The following is a 19,062-nucleotide window of genomic DNA, read 5'->3' as shown; positions in this document are numbered from 1 at the left end:
CAGCAAGAGACCCAGGCTTGGTAGGGAAGGCACAGGAGGCAGTGGGGCTGGGCAGGGGGCTGAGCCCAGGCCCCACTAGGGGTATGTGCCTGCTCAGGAGAGCTGTCTTCCTATTTTCTGATTTATAAAGAAGCTCCATATGGGCTAGCAGCTACCTGGGAGAAGGGAGGGAAGGATGGAATGACCAGGGCTATAGGCCTGCGCAGCCATCCTCCCTCCCAGCTGATAGGCCCCCACCATTCTGCCTCCAGATTCTTACCAAGACCGGGGAGCTGCCCAGGCAGCCCACTACCCACCCTGAGGAGACAGAAGAGGAACTAACAGAGCAGCAGGAGGCCTTGCTAGGGGAGGGAGCTGTTACCATGCCCCGGGAAGGCTCCACAGAGAGTGAGAGCACTCAGGAAGACCTGGAAGAAGAGGAGGAGGAAGACGAGGAAGAAGAAGAGGACTGTATCCAGGTCAAGGATGAGGAGGGCGAGAGTGGCCCTGAGGAGGGCCCCGACTTGGAGGAGTCCAGTGCCAGTTACAAAAAGGTGCCACCCTGTCCTGGTCCTAGCCCTTAGGCCCCACCCCATCATCCTCTCCCTCCTCCCCCCCACTTGCTTGTCTCCATCCCCAGCAGCTCAGTTGTCAGTGCAACAGCTTTCTGAAGAGCGGGAGGGGAGGGGAGGAGAGAAGCCAGGAGGGAGTTGAAGGGGCTGCTGTGTGGGTCCCTGAGCTGTGCCTCTGCTTGTCTGCCTGCCCCCTCGCATCTGCCTTTCTGCGTGTACTTGCGTGCGCGCACGTGGCCTGTGTGTATCTGCTTTTGTGCCTGCGTCCGCTGGTTGTGCGTCGGTCTCTGCGTGCTTGTGTGCGTGTGTACACACACGCCCCCACTGTTACTACAGTCTGCCTTGTGCCTGGCACTCTCCATTCATTGCGGACACAGCTGAGCCCTCCAGGCCTGACTCATCCCTCCCTCGCCTCCACCCCCGCCCCTCTCAGCCTCTTACCTCAATGCTACTCTTCAGTGTGACTCATCACATCCACCATCCTTTCCCTTCTTGCTGGAACTGGCGGAGGCTGGAGTGTCTCCTGTCCTTGGAGGGAACAATTGGGAGAGGGAGGATAGAGGAGACTTGGAAGCGAGAGCTGGGTTGGGGGCCCCCTAGAGGCCTCAGGGAGCACCTCTCCTCCTTCTTGTCCAGGCTGATTGAGCCTCACCCGGGCCCCCTCCCATTTCTTCCCAGCTGTTCCCAGATGCCCAGCAGCTGCAGTCCCTACAGGTGTACCAGGCGCCCCTCAGCTTGGCCACTGTGCCCCACCAAGCCCTGGGCCGCACCCAGTCCTCACCTGCTGCTCCTGGGGGCATGAAGAGCCCCCCAGATCAGCCCACCAAGCACCTTTTCACCACTGGTGAGCCCTATCGCCGCTTATTACATCTTTCCACCAGATAGCGGGGACCTGTGTGTAGCCACACTGAAGGAAGGGAAGTGGCCTTTCATCTTGGTGCTCATGGCTAGTCATGGTAATGTAACAGCCTTTTGCTCCAGTCAGGAGTGTGGGCAGTCCTGCCTCTACCCAGTGAGGAAGCACTGGTTTCTGTGCCTTCACTCCCCTCCTCCCAGGGTACCTGTTTTTGCACTATTACCCTTACAAGCTCTGGAGCCCTGGGTGGAGAGAGCTTCATTGTCTCTTTTGGATTCTGCCCTTCTAGCTTTCTCTCCTCTGCCACATACTGAGCTCTGGGTGGGAATAGGCTTACCTGAGGATGGTCCCATCTCACCAGTGGGGCGCCACACACAGGGCTGAGATGGGTAGGGAAGAGGGAATCTGTGGGGGGAGAAGTAGACTATGAAGTTGGCAAAGATGAAGACCAGTGGGAGGTGTCATGGGCAGTCTGGTTGGGCCTGAGAGCCAGAGGCTTCAGACAGGAGTATGAAGAAAGGAATTTCAGGAGCAAAGACAGGTGTATATAGAAGTGGCCATGGGCAGGTGTTTGGGCTGGGTATGGTGGCCAGGCTGTGATTCCCAGCCCAGAACAGGGCTGGCTGACACGAAGGTCTGTGGTCCAGGCGTGGTCTATGACACGTTCATGCTGAAGCACCAGTGCATGTGCGGGAACACACACGTGCACCCCGAGCACGCTGGCCGCATCCAGAGTATCTGGTCCCGGCTGCAGGAGACCGGCCTGCTCAGCAAGTGCGAGGTGAGGGAGTCCCCTTTCTTCAGCCCAGCTTCAGTCTGAGCAGAGCCTCCTTCCCCCTGGAGTGAAAGCCTCTCTCGTACCCCAATCCTCTAGTTAATCACCACCTCCAAGTTCATTCCTTGAGACCTGTTTCCTTTACGGTTCCCAGTGGACTCAAGAGAGGCCTGGAGGGGGGTCCCTGGGGGTCCATGGCAGGTGCTCAGAATCCTTTGGATCTCCTGAAAGATGATGGGCCTACCTAGGCTATGGGTATCAGGAGAGGTGAGCAGTCAGTGTCACTTCCCTTGCTTGTCTCTCCTGCCCTCCTCTGGCAGCGGATTCGGGGTCGCAAGGCCACCCTGGATGAGATCCAGACAGTTCACTCTGAATACCACACCCTGCTTTATGGGACCAGCCCCCTCAACCGACAGAAGCTTGACAGCAAGAAACTGCTTGGTGAGCTGACAGGACTGATGTCTGGGTGGAATGGGCTGTCAGAAGACAGCCTGGCCAGGGTTAGCAGTTGTCCTGATGATAGCCAAGGGTCATCCCTTTAGCAGAGCTAATACCCAACCAGAGAGTGTCATTTATGTGGATGCAGCCTGAGCAAGCTGGAGGGCACCATGCTGGAGGGTGGAAGTGATCCTGGTGGGTGTTCTTTGCCTCTCCCCAGAAGGTCATGTCCCTGTCATCCTCAGCTTCCAGCTGGAGTGGGTCACAAAGGCCTTACCTGGTCTTTGATCTGAGGATTTGTTTTCTGTGACTGAGTTCACTGACCTCACGCCTTCCAGAGTCACTCTGTCCCTTTTCCTTACAGGCCCCATCAGCCAGAAGATGTATGCCATGCTGCCTTGTGGGGGTATTGGGGTGAGTAGGGTATATTCCAGAGGAAGTGGGTGGATGGCTTTCCTACCTCTAGCTCCTTCTTTCCTGACCATCATGGCCGCTAGCCTGTTGTCTGGTGCCTACCTCTGCTCTTGCCCTCCCCCTGCAGGGGGCTCGCTGAAGCCTGCTTTCCTGTCCCGGCAGGTGGACAGTGACACCGTGTGGAACGAGATGCACTCCTCCAGTGCTGTGCGTATGGCAGTGGGCTGCCTGGTGGAGCTGGCCTTCAAGGTGGCTGCAGGAGAGCTCAAGGTGAGGGTGTGCTTATGGCACACCTTGGCTTGGTCCTATGGCCTTAGAAGTAGAGGATGGGAGCAGTCCTGGCTTCTCTTAGCTCAGATGCCAGAGTGAAGAAGGTGGAAGCTCTAGGGACACCTAGAGGTTGGGAAGCACGAGGGAGCATTCAACAGTAATGGTGTCCTGAAGATAACTACTTGCCTGAGAGGCCCATTGGCATTCATAATGGTTCATTGGATATATATGCGTTTCTCATCTGTAGTCCTTTCCCTGCCTGGCTTGTGCTTCTCTCCTTCTCTGTCTACCACATCCTTGGCCATCTCTGTTTCCCATCTCATCTCTGTCCCTCTCTCTACGCTTCTTCAGAATGGATTTGCCATCATCCGACCCCCAGGACACCATGCTGAAGAGTCCACAGCCATGTGAGTACCGCCTTGTCCTATCCCTGGCCCTCTGCCCTCAGCCTTCCTGTCCTCTGCTCTGTTGTCCAGCCCTTCCCCACATACTCTGAAGCTGACCTCCCTGCCCTCTTCTCCCCCCACCCCCCTCAGGGGATTCTGCTTCTTCAACTCCGTAGCCATCACAGCTAAACTCTTGCAGCAGAAGTTGAATGTGGGCAAGGTTCTCATCGTGGACTGGGTAGGTAGTGGGCTGGGGTTGCTGGGCAGAGGTGGGCAGAATGGGGCTGGACCAGCTCCAGGATTAATTTCTTGGTTTTCCATGCTGATGATGGGTTAGCCTCAGTTTCACCTTCTGAACCATTAGCTCAGTTCTCACATTCTAATATGTCTCCTTCCTTTTCCTGAGAGACACCAGAGTGCTTTTAGCCCCTGTCCACTTAGTTTGTCCCCAGCATCCTCAAGCATAGCATCCAAGGGGTTTCCTACCTTGAATGGTAGTGCCACAAGGGTGCCACTACCACTGCCAGAAGCCACTTGTCTCCTATTATTATTATTATTATTATCATCATCATCATTATCATTATTATTGCTAGTCCTGGGGCTTGGGCTCAAGGCCTGAGCACTCTACTGGCTTCCTTTTGCTCAAGGCTAGCACTCTACCACTTGAGCCACAGTGCCACTTCCGGCTTTTTCTGTTTATGTGCTGTTGAGGAATTGAACCCAGGGCTTCTTTGCCTCCCCTTATAATCTGGGACTAAAATGTGCCAGAAATCTGACTACTACTTGACACATGGTGTTGCTTACAGCCACCTTAAATAGAAAGGTCTAGAGGTCCATTTCTGTAAGTGAAAGCAATATTAGGTGACTTAGCCAAGGTCTCTCAGCTGAGGATGTCATACTTCTGTCCTGCCTTAATGGTGAGAGAAAAGCACATACTGCTCACTTTGTTCAGGGAACTCACTGTTGCCAGGTGGAATCTGTGTGTGTGTGTGTGTGTGCACGTGTGTGCACACATGCATGCGTGCATTTGCACATGCTCTGGTACTAGGACTTGAACTTAGAGCCTTGTGCTCTTGCTTAGCTTTTTTGCTCAGGTTTGGTGCTCTATCACTTGGGCCACATCTCTACTCTCAGTTTTTTGTTAGTTGGAGATAAGAAAAATTCTCAGATTTGTTTGTCTAGGCTGGCTTGGAACCTTGGTCCTCAGATCTAAGCCTCCTGAGTAGCTAGGATAACAGGCATGACCCATCAGTGCCTGGCTAAGGGTGGAATCTTTAAAGTTCAATTTTGGCTTAAAAATTCATGTGAACATAGTAACTCATGCCTGTAATACTAGTACTCAGGAGGCTAAGGCAGGAGGATCTCAAGTTTGAGGCTAGCCTGGCTATATAGCAAGACTCTGTCAAAAACAAGCCAAGCTGAGTATGGTGTTGCTTGCTTGTAATCTCAGCTTCAGTTAGGAGGCTGAGGCAGGAGAATGGTGAATTTGGGGCCATCCTAGAGTACATAGAAAGACCCTGTCAAAAAAAAAGCAAGTAGGCAAACAAGATCAGGTAAATGTTGGAGCCTTCTGTTTTTTGCCAGTCCCGGGGCTTGGACTCAGGGCCTGAGCACTGTCCCTGGCTTCTTTTTGCTCAAGGCTAGCACTCTACCACTTGAGCCACAGTGCCACTTCTGGCTTTTTCTGTTTATGTGGTGCTGAGGACTCGAATCCAGGGCTTCATGTATGCAAGGCAAGCACTCTACCACTAAGCCATATTCCAAGCCCTGTTGGAGCCTTCTTTAGAATATGTCTGTCTGTTTTAAAGGTCTTAACGGTTCCTTAAACACCAGTGGAGTATGTTCTACAGAGAGATAAACACCTTATTTCATAACTTTGCATGTCCTGTACTCAGTGTGACACCTTAGATGTGAAATCCCAGTTAGAGAAGTGAGGCCAGGCATTCCTGTTGGGAATGGAGTACAGGTTCCTGAAGCTAGTGGTGGGCTCACCCTCAAAGCTCAGCATAGAGTGGGTGGTAGGCAGGTGCCTTGTGTGTATGTGTCTTTGTCTGTGTCTGATTGTCCTGGGGCTTGAACTCAGGGCCTAGGTGCTGTCCCTGAGCTTTTTCGCTCAAAGCTAGTGCTCTACCACTTGAGCCATTGCTTTACTTCTGGCTTTTTTGGTTGCTTAATTGGAAGTAAGAATCTCACAGACTGGGCTGGGGATATGGCCTAGTGGCAAGAGTGCCTGCCTCATATACATGAGGCCCTGGGTTCGATTCCCCAACACCACATATACAGAAAATGGCCAGAAGTGGCGCTGTGGCTCAAGTGGCAGAGTGCTAGCCTTGAGCAAAAAGAAGCCAGGGACAGTGCTCAGGCCCTGAGTCCAAGCCCAGGACTGGCCAAAAAAAAAAAAAAAAATCTCACAGACGTTCCTGTCTGAGAGATGGCTTTGAACCATGATCCTTCTCCGATCTTAGCCTCCTGAATAGCAATAGCAAGGAATACAGGCATGAGCCACTGATGCCCAGCCTGACAAGTGGCGTTTTGCCCTTTGGGTTAGAGCTTGGACCATTTTCCCAAAGTTTCTACCTCTCTCTGCCAGGACATTCACCATGGCAATGGCACCCAGCAAGCGTTCTACAACGACCCCTCTGTGCTCTACATCTCTCTGCATCGCTATGACAACGGGAACTTCTTTCCAGGCTCTGGGGCTCCTGAAGAGGTACAGCTCAAGGGCCTACACTTGGGCCCTTCCGGGAGGTAGCTGACTGGGGCCCGTCAGGAAGCCATGAAAGCTCATGTGGTGCTGGTCCCTGGGGCGTCTGAGGGCTCCTAGTGGGAGGACCTCACAGGTCTGACTGCCCTTCAGGCAGAGCAGAGGTCAGTGGAGTGGGGCCCTGGAGGTGAGGGTGGAGGTAGGGCAATGTCTGGGAACCCCCAACCAGTGAGAATAACCTCCTCCCCTACCTTGGTGCCAGGTCGGTGGAGGGCCAGGTGTGGGGTACAATGTGAACGTGGCATGGACAGGAGGTGTGGACCCCCCCATCGGAGATGTGGAGTATCTGACAGCCTTCAGGTGGGGACTGAGAAAGGCCAGGGGAGGGGTAGGAGAAGGGGGTAAAATCTCTGAAAGGAGAGCAGAGCGGGCTGAGGCTGGCCTTGCCATCTATCTATCTGTGTCAGCTTGGGCCATCCCTTTGCAGGACAGTGGTGATGCCCATTGCCCATGAGTTCTCACCTGACGTGGTCCTAGTCTCTGCTGGCTTTGATGCTGTTGAAGGGCATCTGTCTCCACTGGGTGGCTATTCTGTCACCGCCCGATGTGAGTCTGCTGGGCATTTGAGGGAGGTGTGCAACAGCCAGGCTAGAGGCAGCGGGGATGTGGGGCAGGGGGTAGACTTGACACTGAAGGGGACAGCGTGGGCAGATCTTGGACCTGGAATCCCCCTGCAGCTTCCCCCCACTCTTCTGCCAACCTTGGCCCATGAGCCAGCAGGCAGAAGTGATATAGCACAGCATAATCTTCTGCTGGAGCCCAGGAGGCAGTTTGCTGATCCCTGATGTTCCAGAGATGCTTTTGAAAGAATAGCATGTGATTGGATTTCTTTGTCTGTCTTATGCTTGGTTCGAGCATTTAGTCTACTGACGTTATGTTTTATTGTGTATATATTTGGCTTTAAATATGCCATCCTATTTTGTTTCTTTTTGTCTCCTTTCTAACCATCTCTAAAATTGATACCATTTACCATCTTATCCTCCTTTCTTCACCCATGTGCAAAGGTTTTGGCCACTTGACCAGGCAGCTGATGAAGCTGGCTGGGGGCCGGGTGGTGCTGGCCCTGGAGGGAGGCCATGACTTGACCGCCATCTGTGATGCCTCTGAGGCCTGTGTTTCAGCTCTGCTCAGCGTGGAGGTGAGGGCAGCAGTAGGACAGGTGGGATGGCAGGGAGGTGGAGTAAAGGTTCATAAGGGCCAAGCTACTCTAAGGACCCTTGGGGAAGATTTGCCTGGGCCCTGAGAACAGTTGGTAGGAAGGGCTTCCTGAATAGGGATCCCCTCAAAAGGCTGTACTTGCCCACCCGCAGGGATGTCTGACTGAAGAAGGGTCATTGGAGGGGCAGGCATCACCCCACCCCCACCCCCCCATATCCCCACCCTAAGCCTGGTCTTCTCTCTCCTGCCAGCTTCAGCCTTTGGACGAGGCAGTCTTACAGCAAAAGCCCAACATCAACGCAGTGACCACACTTGAGAAAGTCATCGAGATCCAGAGTGCGTGGGAACAAGCCAATGGGCCCAGACCTCCAGTTGCCTTGTGGGAGCGCCTGGGCTGGAAGATCCACCTGGGGCTGTCTGTACCCCTCTGACTCGCTGCCGGTCCTTTTTCCACAGGCAAACACTGGAGCTGTGTGCAGAGGTTTGCTGCTGGTTTGGGCCGCTCTCTGCGGGAGGCTCAGGCAGGTGAGACCGAGGAGGCCGAGACTGTGAGCGCCATGGCCTTGCTGTCCGTGGGGGCTGAGCAAGCCCAGGCTGCTGCAGCCCGAGAACACAGCCCCAGGTAAGTGCCTCACCTCCCACTCCTGTCTCTGGCCCACCCTGGTCTCTCCCACTTAGTGTCCTCCCTGTGCTTGTCCCCACAGGCCGGCAGAGGAGCCCATGGAGCAAGAGCCTGCCCTCTGACACTCTGGCCCCCATCCTGGGCTTCATCATTGTGATTTTGTTTATTTTTTCTATTAAAAACAAAAAGTCACACATTCAACAACGTGTGCTGTGTGGGTCTCTCAGCCTCGCCCCTCCTGCTCCTCTAAGCTGCCTCAGGCCCCCAACTATATGAACCACATCTCAGTTCTATAAGTTGCTCCCTCTGTAGGAGGTGGGGGTACACAGCCCAGCCCCTCCCCATGTTCTACCCCATGCCACTTCCTCACATTCTGTCCTTTTCCACCCTGGAGTCTGGGCCAGCTCAAGATAAGCACGGGGCCCAAACAGTACCCTCCAATTCTGGGCTCCCCCCCCCCGAGTGAGGTGGGAACAGTAGGTTGGTGCCTTGGCTTAAGCAGACTTTTGGGGGGAATGCCTTAATTTCACCCCCTCCCCTCCCCAGCCTCAGGGGAGGATCCTTTGCCTAAGCTGCAGTGGTAGGGAGGTGGGCTCCTACACTGCACTCTGCAATCCTTCCCACCTGTTGTCCCTACCATCTCTGCAGACTCCTTTCCTCTCTGGCCTCAGCACCCACCAAAGGCTATGCTAAGGATGAGGGCCTTGAGTCTTTGACCAGTTGTCTTGCCTCACACTCCCAGCAGCTGAGAGGATGAGGGGATGGATTTTAGGCTCCTGGGTTCTGAGGGTCTAGAAGGAGCTCCAGAGGCAGGCCTGCTCTCTCACTTCAGTTTTGACCTCCCTGCCCTCTGCTGGCGCAACCTGGGATGGAGAAGTTGGTTCCTTCAGGAGGGCTCCAGGCTGGTGAGAGCCCCCTTGCTGTTTAGGACCAGATTTCTCCTAGCTGTCCAGCATGCTGCAAGCAGAAGGGTCGGGGTTACTCCCTTCCTGGATCCTTTTGCTTTGTAGCCTGAGGATGGCAAGAGATGAGTTTAGAACAGGCAGAACCAAACCCCAAGAACCCAGGAACTGGCCCTGACTAAAAGATTCCCTTCCTCCTGGGTTGTCTTTGTTAGCCACTAGGCCAAGAGGTCCAAGACCAGGAGAGGCTGGGTGCTGTCTCTCCTTTTTTCTAGTAGCCCTGTGTTCAGGGCAGGGAGCCACAGGCTTTCAGTGAATGCTGTCTAGCCTGTAGGAAACCAAAGATGTGAAGTAGCTCCTAGGGGCCCAACTCCTCCTTGATGTCACAACCGTAATCTCCCATCCCCAGGGCCCCACCAATCTGTTTACATAGTTATTATCCAGATGGGGGCCTGAGCAGGGTTGTGGGAGCCAGGGGAGGGGCAGGAGTCCCACCACCATTGATTCATTGTGTGCTTGCGTGTTGTGTTCTGAATTCTCTATGGGGGTTGGAGATGGGGCTAGGCCAGTGTATCAGGCCTCCCTGCACTGAGCCCCAGGCTCTGGCCCCTCTATCTGTGGCTGGTCTGGTTCTCCTGTAAACTCATTCCTTGCTTTGTCTCAGTTAAGTATTTTGTAACCCATTACACTGTGTGTCTTTGTGTAAATAAACTTGTTTCTTGCAGTGCCTTCTGGGGCTAATGTCTCTCTCTCTCTCTCTTTTTTTTTTGGCCAGTCCTGGGCCTTGAACTCAGGGCCTGAGCACTGTCCCTGGCTTCTTTGCTCAAGGCTAGCACTCTGCCACCTGAGCCACAGCACCACTTCTGGCCGTTTTCTATATATGTGGTACTGAGGAATTGAACCCAGGGCTTCATGTATACGAGGCAAGCACTCTTGCTACTAGGCCATATTCCCAGCCCCCTGGGGCTAATGTCTCTATTCTCTGGGTTCCCAAATGGAATAGGTCCTTATCCTCTTCCTAGCCCAAAACAAAATACCTGCCTTTTTTTCAGCCTTGGACTAGAAAGCAACTTGGTACACCAGAAGCCAACTGGGAGATCTCAGGCTTGTAGGTGAAAGCTAAAATTCTGCGGAAGCCAGGCATCCGTGGCTCACACCTTTAGTAATCCTAGCTACTGCTTTCTGTTTTGTTTTGTCAGGGCTTGAACTCTGGCCCTGGGCACTGTCCCTGAGCCCTTTAGCTCAAGGCTAACACTCTACCACTTGAGCCACAGCACATGTTTTTCTAGTGGTTCACTGGAGATAATAATCTCACAGCCTTTGCTGCCTAGGCTGGCTTTGATCCACTGTCCTCAGATCTCAGCGTCCTGAGTAGCTAGGATTACAGGTGTGAGCCACAGGGCACCCAGCATCTAAGCTGGAAGCTGAAATCTGAGGGTCAAGGTTCAAAGCCAGCCCAGGAAGGAAAGTCTGTAAGACTTAGCTCCAATTAACTACCAAAACACCAGAAATGGTACTGTGGCTCGAAGGGCTAGAGCAGTTAGCCTTAAGCACAAAAGCTCAGGGACAGTGCTCAGGCTCTGAGTTCAGGCACCAGGATGGGCACAAAAAAACAAAACAGCAACAACAACAAAAAAAAACAAACCCTCAGTTCTACTGAATGTATCTGCAGCATCTCATGGGACCTCCCCAGAGGCCTCAATGGTCATGGGGTGTGAGGAGGGGACCGTGCTGAGAGGTCTCAGTAAGTTTACAGCCAGTCCTGCCTCCTATAGAAGCACTACAGAGGAACGCCACTTGTACACACATAGACAAGGTCAGTAGAGACATATATATATATATATATATACGTAGACAAGAAATCCAGAAGTTTCAAGGACTTTATTGGGGCCTTCTTGACCCACCCTTCATAGTACTGCAGGAACCTGCAGGTCTTGCTATTGCCTTTACTCTTTGACATGTTTGGAGGAAAGGCAGGAGACTGAGTCCCCTTGAGAGATACCTTTCTTTGGGCCAAGACCAAGTGGTTGGAGTGGCTGGAGGCCTGCCTGGGGTTGCAGCTGTCTCCTGGAGTGTGAAGGTGGTGGCGTATTTGCTCTCAGGGAATGAAAGTGGCAGGAGGAGGCACAGGAAGTCAGGAAGAGCGGATGGGCGGTGCATCCTGAGCACTGAAGGTGTGCACCACCCAGGGCACGAGGGCGAGGACCAGGCACGGCCAGAGTGTGAACTTGAGGAAGTTGAAGATGTAGAAGAGGCTGACCTGAGGGGGGTGACCCAGCCAGTTCAGGAGGGCCAGCAGTACCATGGCCAACACAAGACAGGCTATCTTCTGGCCAATTCTCAGGTGTACCCGTCGTATCTGGGCATAGCAGGGAGAGTGCAGGGCGATGCCCAGACCCAAGGCAGTTCCTGAGTCACGACTCAAGGAAGCAAAGGGCCGGCTGTCCAAAAGCACCCACTCAGGCCGCTCACACCACTTGGATGCTAGGTTGATGGACCTGTAGGGAAGGAAAGTCCTTGCCAGGAGATGCTGGAACCCAGAGGGCCACAGCTCTTAGTCATCTGCCCATGTTGTGCTGCAACCCCAAGAGGGTCTATGTGATAATATATTCTTCTTTTAGTCCTAATGAATGAGATCCACCAACTAGGTACAGAATTGGTAGGACAGGCCCAAGTCTGCCCAGGTTTCAAAGCGGGACTTACCAAGAAAGATCCAAGCCCAGTGTAAAGAGGGTCCAATAGATGAGGCTGGCCCCTAGCATGAGACTTAAGGCAGTCAGCCCATAAAAGCTTAGTTCTCGTTCCATGGGCACCCGGGGGGCCATCAGCCAGCCTAGGACAGCACCTAGGAGAATGAGGTAGGAACAGCTTCAAGAAGTTTGAGAAAATGATACCCCCACCTTCTGCTCCAAGCTGCAGTGCAGCTTGGCAGGAGAACAGATTAAGACATGATGGGGCCTTGGAGTTGGCTTTACAGAAGCTGGAAGAAACAGGAAAGTTTTAGACTGGTTCTCCCACTACCAAAGGCCCATCCTGTTGCCCTAGCTGCTCACCAGTTAGTAGGCCGAACAACACTTGATGAGGGAAGTGTGCTAAGAGGAAGACCCGGGACATGCCAATGGCCAATAGGAAGGTGCAATAAACCAGGCTAGGTATCACCCGAAACCAGCGGCTAGAAAGAAGAGAGATAAGTGCTACAGGGAGGTCCAGTTATAGCTTGGTTTTCCTCAGCACCCAAGTATGTTATGGTTTGACCAAACACCCCAGGCACCCCAGCTCCCAGGCTGCTGTGCTGAAGGCTCTTTTGCTCCTATTGGTAAGCAATGCCAAAGGCATACCTGTGGGCCCGAGAGGCCACCTGGGAAGAGAGGGCTGTCATCATGGGCCAGAGGGCTGCTCCTGTGATCATGCAGTGTCCAGAGGGGCTGCCTGTCCAGAAACCCAGAAGCTTGAGGTGAGAAGGGCAGAAGCCAAGTGTCGCTAGTGATCACTTGACGTGACTGCCTCCCCAAGGCTGAGGAGGAAAGCCTTGCCCAACCCGAATCCATCCATTGCTCCCTCTGGCTTGAGGCTTTTTTCTCTCCCATCTGAGACCACTGCTTTCAGGCTTCTGCCTAGCCCATTCTCTAGCTCTATACTAGGTGGGTGGCCAGTCCCTGGTATGAGCGTCCTCCTCCCATAACTCAACCTGGTCTTTCTGGAGTTGCTTTATTCTCGAGGCCAGTAACTGAGAGGCTGGGCCGCTGGTTGGACCACCCTGGATAAAGTATTTTTTTGTTTTTGCCAGTCCTAAGGCTTGAAGTCAGGGCCTAGGCACTGTCCCTGAGCTTCTTTTGCTCAAGGCTAGTGCTCTACCATTTGAGCCACAGCACCACTTTGGCTTTTTCTGTTTGTGTGGTGCTGAGGAATCAAATCCAGGGCTTCATGCATGCTACCACTAAGCCACATTCCCAGCCTGAATGAAGTGTTTTGAAACCCTCACCCAAACTCCTAACCACCCTAATAAAGGGAGGAGCTTGGGGAGTTCCCACCTGGACCAGTTTCACAAGAAGAAGGGAACTGGTGAACTTTGACTGGAGCCTGGTTGTAATATCCAGACTCGTGGACCCACCAAAAGGGCCTCTCGCCAAACAGAATCCTGGAAGAGAAAAGATGCAAGATGACATGACACACACACACCCCTTTCCAGGACAATGGAGGGTACAGAAGGACAGTAGAACTGTACTAGAGATGAGGTCTTGAGGGGTAAAACCAGAAAGACTGTCTATAATCCTAGGCTGAGATCTGAGGATAATGGTTCAGAGCCAGCCAGGGCAGGAAAGTCCATGAGACTCTTACCAGCAATTAACCAGCAAAAAGCCAGAAGTGGAGCTGTAGCTCAAGTGGTAGAGCATTAGCCAAGTGTGAGGCCCTGACTCCAGTACCAGCAAAACAATAACAACATTTAAAAACAACAACAACAAAACAAAACAGATAATGAAAATGAATTGGAGAAAGTAGACATATGTAGCTCAATTGGTAGAGGGCCAGCCTTGAGCAAAATAGCCAAGGGAGAAGACAGGGTCCAGTTCAAGCCCTAGTACCAGTAGGAGAAAGAAAGGAAAAATGATAGAAAATGAATAAGGGATTTAACACTGGGGACATATAGAGTGTGTGATTAAAAGTGTCCACTAAGGTGTGCCCAACCCTTGGGGCGGGGGGGGGGGGGGGGCTTTTATAGTCTCTAAGGCACGGAGCACAAAGCAAACAGCAATTAGGCAAAAAGGAAATGATTGGTTGCTTTTCCGTTTATAATAGGGATAAAGCCCTTGTGGAGAAATCAGGAGGGGAAAGGAAGTCCTCGCTTATTTTTCTTTTCTTTCTTTTTTTTTTTTTTTTTTTGCCAGTCCTGGGGCTTGAACTTAGGGCCTGGGCTCTGTCTTTGAGCTTCTTTTGCTCAAGGCTAGCACTTTACCACTTAAGCCACAGTGCCACTTCCAATATTTTTCTGTTTATGTGGTGCTGGGGAATTGAACCCAGGGCTTCATGCATCCAAGGTAAGCACTCTACCACTAAGCCAATTTCCCAGCCCCTTCCCCCCCCCCCAGCTTATTTTTCAACAACTCATTGTAGCCCATTCATTGTCTCCTATGAACCTCCCTTCCTTCCCCCAGGTTGGGGACTTGACAACAGAGACTGAAGTGAAGGGAGGTGAAGTTGCCTACTTAGTGGCTCTCTTCTGTACCCACAAGAGAGAAAACAGGTGGTACTAAGTGATAAACCTCAAGGACTGCAGGGCCTCCACCCATCTGCCTGAGATGCCAGGCTTTTAAGACTCAGAATGAAGAGCCTACTTGTGAATGACTGGAGGGGAAATGGGGGAAAAAGTGTTCCCTGGAAAGCAGTGTTTCCCCTCCACACAGTTTTTCAAACTTCACTGTGTACAGAAAATCACCTGAGGACCAAGTACAGATTCTGATTTAGCAAGCTTTTAAGTGCAGCCTATTCTGGGGCATGGATCAGGGGAGCACATCTTAACTTGGGTGGCCGTCTGTCTGTGTGATGACTGGCTCAAAGCGTGCTTCTTAACAATGATGCCAAGCAAAAAGAACAGAAGAATGAAAAACCGAATTGAGAAGTGGGATCTTCTGCCACTTAAATCATTACAGATACTTGTTAAAAATCTAACTGCCAGGGGCTGGGAATGTGGCTTAGCGGTAGAATGCTTGCCTAGCATGCATGAAACCCTGGGTTTGATTCCTCAGCGACACACACACACACACACACACACACACACACACACACACAGAGAGAGAGAGAGAGCCGGAAGTGGAGCTGTGGCTGAATAGGAAGAGTGCTAGCCTTGAGCAAAAGAAGCCAGGGACAGTGCTCAGGCCATGAGTTCCAAGCCTCAGGACTGACAGGGAAAAAACAACACCAAAAACAACTGCCAACCCCGTGGCTTGAGTTTCTAAGTCAGTAGGTCTGAGGGGAGATGGGAGATTTGCAGTTTAAACACACCCCCTTAGGTGATTTCTCTTATGAGGCCAGTGTGAGAAGCACTGGTCCAAAGCGTGGGATGGGTGAAGTCTGGGTCTCAGATGGAGAAACGGGGTAAAGGAAGAATGGTCTTGGAGCCATCTCCCGAGAGAGATCGGGGCCTTCAGTGGTAGGGGACCAGGATGCCCGAGGGCTTCGCTGTCTCACCACTTGAAGACAAGGTTGAGCCACTCAGTGATGAAGCTGATCCAGAGTACGGAGATGCCTACGCGGCGGGAGGCGTAGTAGGCCACCGGGAAGTAGAACAGAAAGAGGTTCTTGGGATCGCCCAGAAAGGAGACCCAGAGCCACACGTTCTCCAGCCCGGGCAGCCGGTTCTGCAGCGCCTCGGCCATGGCGATCCCCGCGCTCATCGCGGGCTCCATAGCGATCCAGCGGCTGGCAAGGCCCAGGGCCTGTTCTCCGGAGGAAGCCGAGGAAGCCTGACAGCCCGGCCAAGCGGCTGCCTACCGGCGGCCCTCTAAATCCCACCCTACCGAGCCCCGACCCGACCCGAGGGGAGAGGTCGGACCCGAGTCCCGCCCCGCCCCGCCCCCGGCCGGCCGCTGCGCGCGCGTGTCGGGCCCGAGGCGGCACTGTTTCCTCTCGCGCCCTTCCCGACTCTCCGGGCTACTGGGCGGCGGAGGGGACAAACCTCTGCGGAGGCGTTTCCTCTGGGCCCCCACGTGGCCGCGGTGGCCGGCACGTGGGCCGCCGGCCGAGTAGAGGAGCCCGCTGCGGTTCCGGGTCAGGGGCGGACTCCCCGGCGCCGAGCGGGCTCAGTGGCCGCGAAGGCCGATGTGTCATCTCCAGGGCCTGGGGTCCTTCCACGTCCGACCTCGCTTCCTTCTGTCTCTCCGATCAGTCTCCTGGAGGGAATGGACCCTGAATTTAAACTCCTAATCTATTCACGAAAACATTTTTTTTTAAAGGCCTTTTTTATCCACTGTCGGTGTGGCGGCTGACTGAGCAAGCAGCCTCTCCATTTCCAGAGGTCTTCCCCAAAGAAGGCGAACTCGCACGGGGCTTACCCCACAACCCCGAGTGTCAGTCCCCCCCCCCCCCCAAGCCCCTCTGGGCAGACACACCTAGAGAGAAATGGCTTGGGTCTGGGCAAGGGAGGAGCACCCACCACACCCCCAAGCAGCTCCCAGAGCTGAGGTCCCATGGGGAGACTGTCGAAGGGGCTCCTGAGTTTCTCCCTACCCTGAGCAACTTTGTGCCTGGCATTTTCTGTTGAGTGGATGAAAATGAGGATGTAAATGTGTGTTCTTAGAAAGACAGGGATTCACTTCACTCATTGCCCTTGAATTTTAATTGCTTTCCAAGGGAAAGCCTGAATTGACTACCAAAATCTTTCTTTTTCTTTCTTTTTTCTTTTGAGACAAGATGTCTTTGGATAGCTCCAGGCTGCCTTGAGTTTGCAATCCTCCTGTTTCAGCCTCCCAGGTATTGAGATTATAGGCTTGCACCACCATTGCCCTCTTCTTACCTTGCCTTTGAACTTATGCCCTGGCTTCAACATTCACCAGCATTCCTTCACACACTTTTTCTCCCCCCCCTGAGGTGCTGATGATGGAACCCAGAGCCTGGTAAGCTCTCTGCTACTAAGCTGCTACACCTTCAATCTCTATTTTATAATGTTTTTTAATCTTATATTTGTTGAAGATGCCAACCCCTGTTCTAGAGATCCTGGCACATACAATTCTCTCTACCTAGTATACAGCCACTCTCTTTCCCTGATGATCCCTCAGGTTTTCATCATAGTTCCCCCTCCCCTCCCTATTTGTGGTATTGTGTTCCAGAATTTTACTTACCTGCAGTAGACAATAGTATGAAAAGACAGGTACTACGTTTGAGTCTCAGTCTTAGACAAGAAAAAAAATACTAAAAAAAATTCAGAACTAATTCTTTTTTGCCAGTCCTGGGGCTTGGACTCAGGACCTGACCTCTGTCCCAGGCTTCCGTTTTGCTCAAGGCTAGCACTCTATCATTTGAGCCACAGCTCCACTTCTGGCCTTTGCTGTTTATGTGGTGCTGATGAATCGAACTCAGGGCTTCATGCATGCAAGGCGAGCACGCTACCGCTAAGCCATATTCCCAGCTCCTCAGAACTAATTTTTAAGATTCAGATTGTATGCAGTTCTAAGAAGCTGTCCTGCTCTCTCTACTTTGGGATGTGAATTATTGTTTTGTCCTGCATATCGATGCTGCCTATGCTACATACCCACTAGTCACTTAGTGTGTCTTGATTATCATATCAACAGTCTTGGTATCTCAGTGTTTGTGTTCCAGTAATTCTTATTTTGTTTAATAATGGTCTAAAACCCCATGATAGTGATGTTGGCAATTCATATATGCCAAATAAGAGCCGTACATGTTTCCTTTAAGTGAAGAGGCTGAAAAGTACAGTAAGATTTTGAGACTATGTTCACAAAGCTCTTATCACAGCATATTGTTGTTTTTTGTTAGTTTGTTTTTTGCCAGTCCTGGGCCTTGGACTCGGCCTGAGCACTGTCCCTGGCTTCTTTTTGCTCAAGGCTAGCACTCTGCCACTTGAGCCACAGCGCCACTTCTGGTCGTTTTTTATATATGTGGTGCTAGGCAATCAACCCAGGGCTTTATGTATACAAGGCAAGCACTCTTGCCATTAGGCCATATTCCCAGCCCAGCATATTGTTATAATTCTATTTTTATTAGTTGTTAGCTTACTGTAGTAAACATAAACTTTATGATAGGCACATATGTGTAGGAAATAACAGTATACATAGTGATTAGAACTCAGAGATTCAGGAGTCCACTGGATGATAAGGAGGGAAATTTCTGTAATCACAATGCCATATAAAAAGTGGAGTGGAGGTACATTTTGACTTGTAATGGGGCAGAACAAGGATGAGAAACATGAAAATTCTCTGAAAATGAACCAACAAAAACAAAATGAGGGCTGGGAATATGGCCTAGTGGCAAGAGTGCTTGCCTCATATACATGAAGCTCTCGGTTTGATTCCCCAGCACCACATATATGGAAAACGTCCAGAAGGGGCGCTGTGGCTCAGGTGGCAGAGTGCTAGCCTTGAGCGGGAAGAAGCCAGGGACAGTGCTCAGGCCCTGAGTCCAAGGCCCAGGACTGGCCAAAAAAAAAATGACGGGGTAGAATTTTACTTTTACCTTATTTATTTAATGCTGGTACTGGGGCCTAAACCCAGGGCCTCAAGCTAGTGCTTTACTACTTCTGGCTTTTTGCTGGTTAGTTGGAGATAAGCACTGCAAGGATTTGTCTGCCTTGGCTAGCACTGAACCAAGATTGTCAGATCACAGCCTCATGAGCAACTAAGATTACAGACTTAAGCCACCAGTTTCTGGCTTTTGTTTGTTTTCGAGATAGTGGCCTCAAACTTGAGTTCCTCTTGCCTTAGTCTCTTGAGAAGATTATGGGTGTGAGCAAGCAGCATTTGGCTGAAGCAGGCAGTACTATCTAGTATAAAAAAAATACAGGGCTGGGAATAAGGCCTAGTGGCAAGAGTGCTTACATTGTATACATGAAGCCCTGGGTTTAATTCCCCAGCACCACATATATAGAAAAGGCCAGAAGTGGCGCTGTGGCTCAAGTGGTAGAGAGCTAGCCTTGAGCAAAAAGAAGCCAGGGACCGACCGTGCTCAGGCCCTGAGTCCAAGCCTTGGACTGGCAAAAAAAAAAAAAAAAAAAAAAGAAAGAAAAAGAAAATACATTCTTTTGGGAATTGGCAAGACCATGCCAGTTGTGTGTCCCTAAGGCAAGTTTAATTAAAATTTAGTTTATTCATTTGTAAAATGGATAACAATCTCAAAGGTTGGTTGAATAACATTCCATAAGCAATATTTAGATGCCAATGAAGAAACATGATCATGATAGGTAATTTTTTTTTCCT

The 19,062-nt window shown here is 51.8% G+C and overlaps 2 protein-coding genes and 1 long non-coding RNA gene across 8 annotated transcripts in view; 1 reads left to right on the top strand and 2 right to left on the bottom strand.

Moving 5' to 3' along the window:
• Nucleotides 1-8,435, top strand: part of Hdac5 (histone deacetylase 5) — a 37,570-nt gene extending 29,135 nt beyond the window's left edge. For all 5 annotated transcript variants that reach the window (XM_048367007.1, XM_048367006.1, XM_048367005.1 and 2 more), the window contains 15 exons: nucleotides 252-533; nucleotides 1,230-1,395; nucleotides 2,055-2,188; nucleotides 2,503-2,623; nucleotides 2,985-3,034; nucleotides 3,197-3,304; nucleotides 3,656-3,711; nucleotides 3,841-3,928; nucleotides 6,281-6,400; nucleotides 6,657-6,754; nucleotides 6,882-7,000; nucleotides 7,459-7,592; nucleotides 7,864-7,948; nucleotides 8,069-8,234; nucleotides 8,317-8,435. In XM_048367007.1, coding sequence (XP_048222964.1) covers nucleotides 252-533; nucleotides 1,230-1,395; nucleotides 2,055-2,188; nucleotides 2,503-2,623; nucleotides 2,985-3,034; nucleotides 3,197-3,304; nucleotides 3,656-3,711; nucleotides 3,841-3,928; nucleotides 6,281-6,400; nucleotides 6,657-6,754; nucleotides 6,882-7,000; nucleotides 7,459-7,592; nucleotides 7,864-7,948; nucleotides 8,069-8,234; nucleotides 8,317-8,356 — 1,767 coding nt within the window. In that variant the 3' untranslated portion in view covers nucleotides 8,357-8,435. The remainder of the gene's footprint in view (nucleotides 1-251; nucleotides 534-1,229; nucleotides 1,396-2,054; nucleotides 2,189-2,502; nucleotides 2,624-2,984; nucleotides 3,035-3,196; nucleotides 3,305-3,655; nucleotides 3,712-3,840; nucleotides 3,929-6,280; nucleotides 6,401-6,656; nucleotides 6,755-6,881; nucleotides 7,001-7,458; nucleotides 7,593-7,863; nucleotides 7,949-8,068; nucleotides 8,235-8,316) is intronic.
• LOC125366412 lies at nucleotides 2,830-3,039 on the bottom strand. Its single transcript, XR_007213831.1, has 2 exons — nucleotides 2,898-3,039; nucleotides 2,830-2,865 (listed from the first exon to the last, which is right to left on the bottom strand). It is a non-coding gene; the product is annotated as an uncharacterized LOC125366412 (long non-coding RNA).
• A 2,563-nt stretch (nucleotides 8,436-10,998) lies between the features above and the next one.
• On the bottom strand, nucleotides 10,999-15,654 carry G6pc3 (glucose-6-phosphatase catalytic subunit 3). 2 transcript variants are annotated; one of them, XM_048367039.1, is made up of 6 exons: nucleotides 15,323-15,654; nucleotides 13,168-13,274; nucleotides 12,475-12,565; nucleotides 12,190-12,308; nucleotides 11,840-11,981; nucleotides 10,999-11,634 (listed from the first exon to the last, which is right to left on the bottom strand). In XM_048367039.1, exons 1-6 carry the CDS (start codon nucleotides 15,538-15,540, stop codon nucleotides 11,271-11,273), a joined length of 1,041 nt encoding a protein of 346 aa, XP_048222996.1. In that variant the 5' UTR covers nucleotides 15,541-15,654; the 3' UTR covers nucleotides 10,999-11,270. The 2 variants fall into 2 exon arrangements, with proteins under 2 accessions (XP_048222996.1, XP_048222997.1); XM_048367040.1 differs by lacking the exon at nucleotides 12,190-12,308 and having other exon boundaries at nucleotides 11,463-11,634.
• Between the last annotated feature and the right edge of the window lie 3,408 nt (nucleotides 15,655-19,062).

The sequence above is a fragment of the Perognathus longimembris genome, chromosome 17 (assembly GCF_023159225.1).
Source record: "Perognathus longimembris pacificus isolate PPM17 chromosome 17, ASM2315922v1, whole genome shotgun sequence".
Classification (NCBI taxonomy): domain Eukaryota; kingdom Metazoa; phylum Chordata; class Mammalia; order Rodentia; family Heteromyidae; genus Perognathus; species Perognathus longimembris.
The sequence above is the reverse complement of the archived record's forward strand: the minus strand, read 5'-3'. Positions and strand labels throughout refer to the sequence as shown.

What these genes read in the sequence shown, in the direction of transcription:
- G6pc3 (XM_048367039.1), bottom strand. Translation starts at nt 15,540, where the DNA reads ATGGAGCCCGCGATGAGCGCGGGGATCGCCATGGCCGAGGCGCTGCAG. An exon ending in GTGGCCTCTCGGGCCCACAG is followed by an intron (nt 12,309 to 12,474) that starts GTATGCCTTTGG and finishes TCTTCTTTCTAG; the next exon opens with CCGCTGGTTTCGGGTGATAC. An exon ending in GTTGTTCGGCCTACTAACTG is followed by an intron (nt 11,982 to 12,189) that starts GTGAGCAGCTAG and finishes TCATTCTCCTAG; the next exon opens with GTGCTGTCCTAGGCTGGCTG.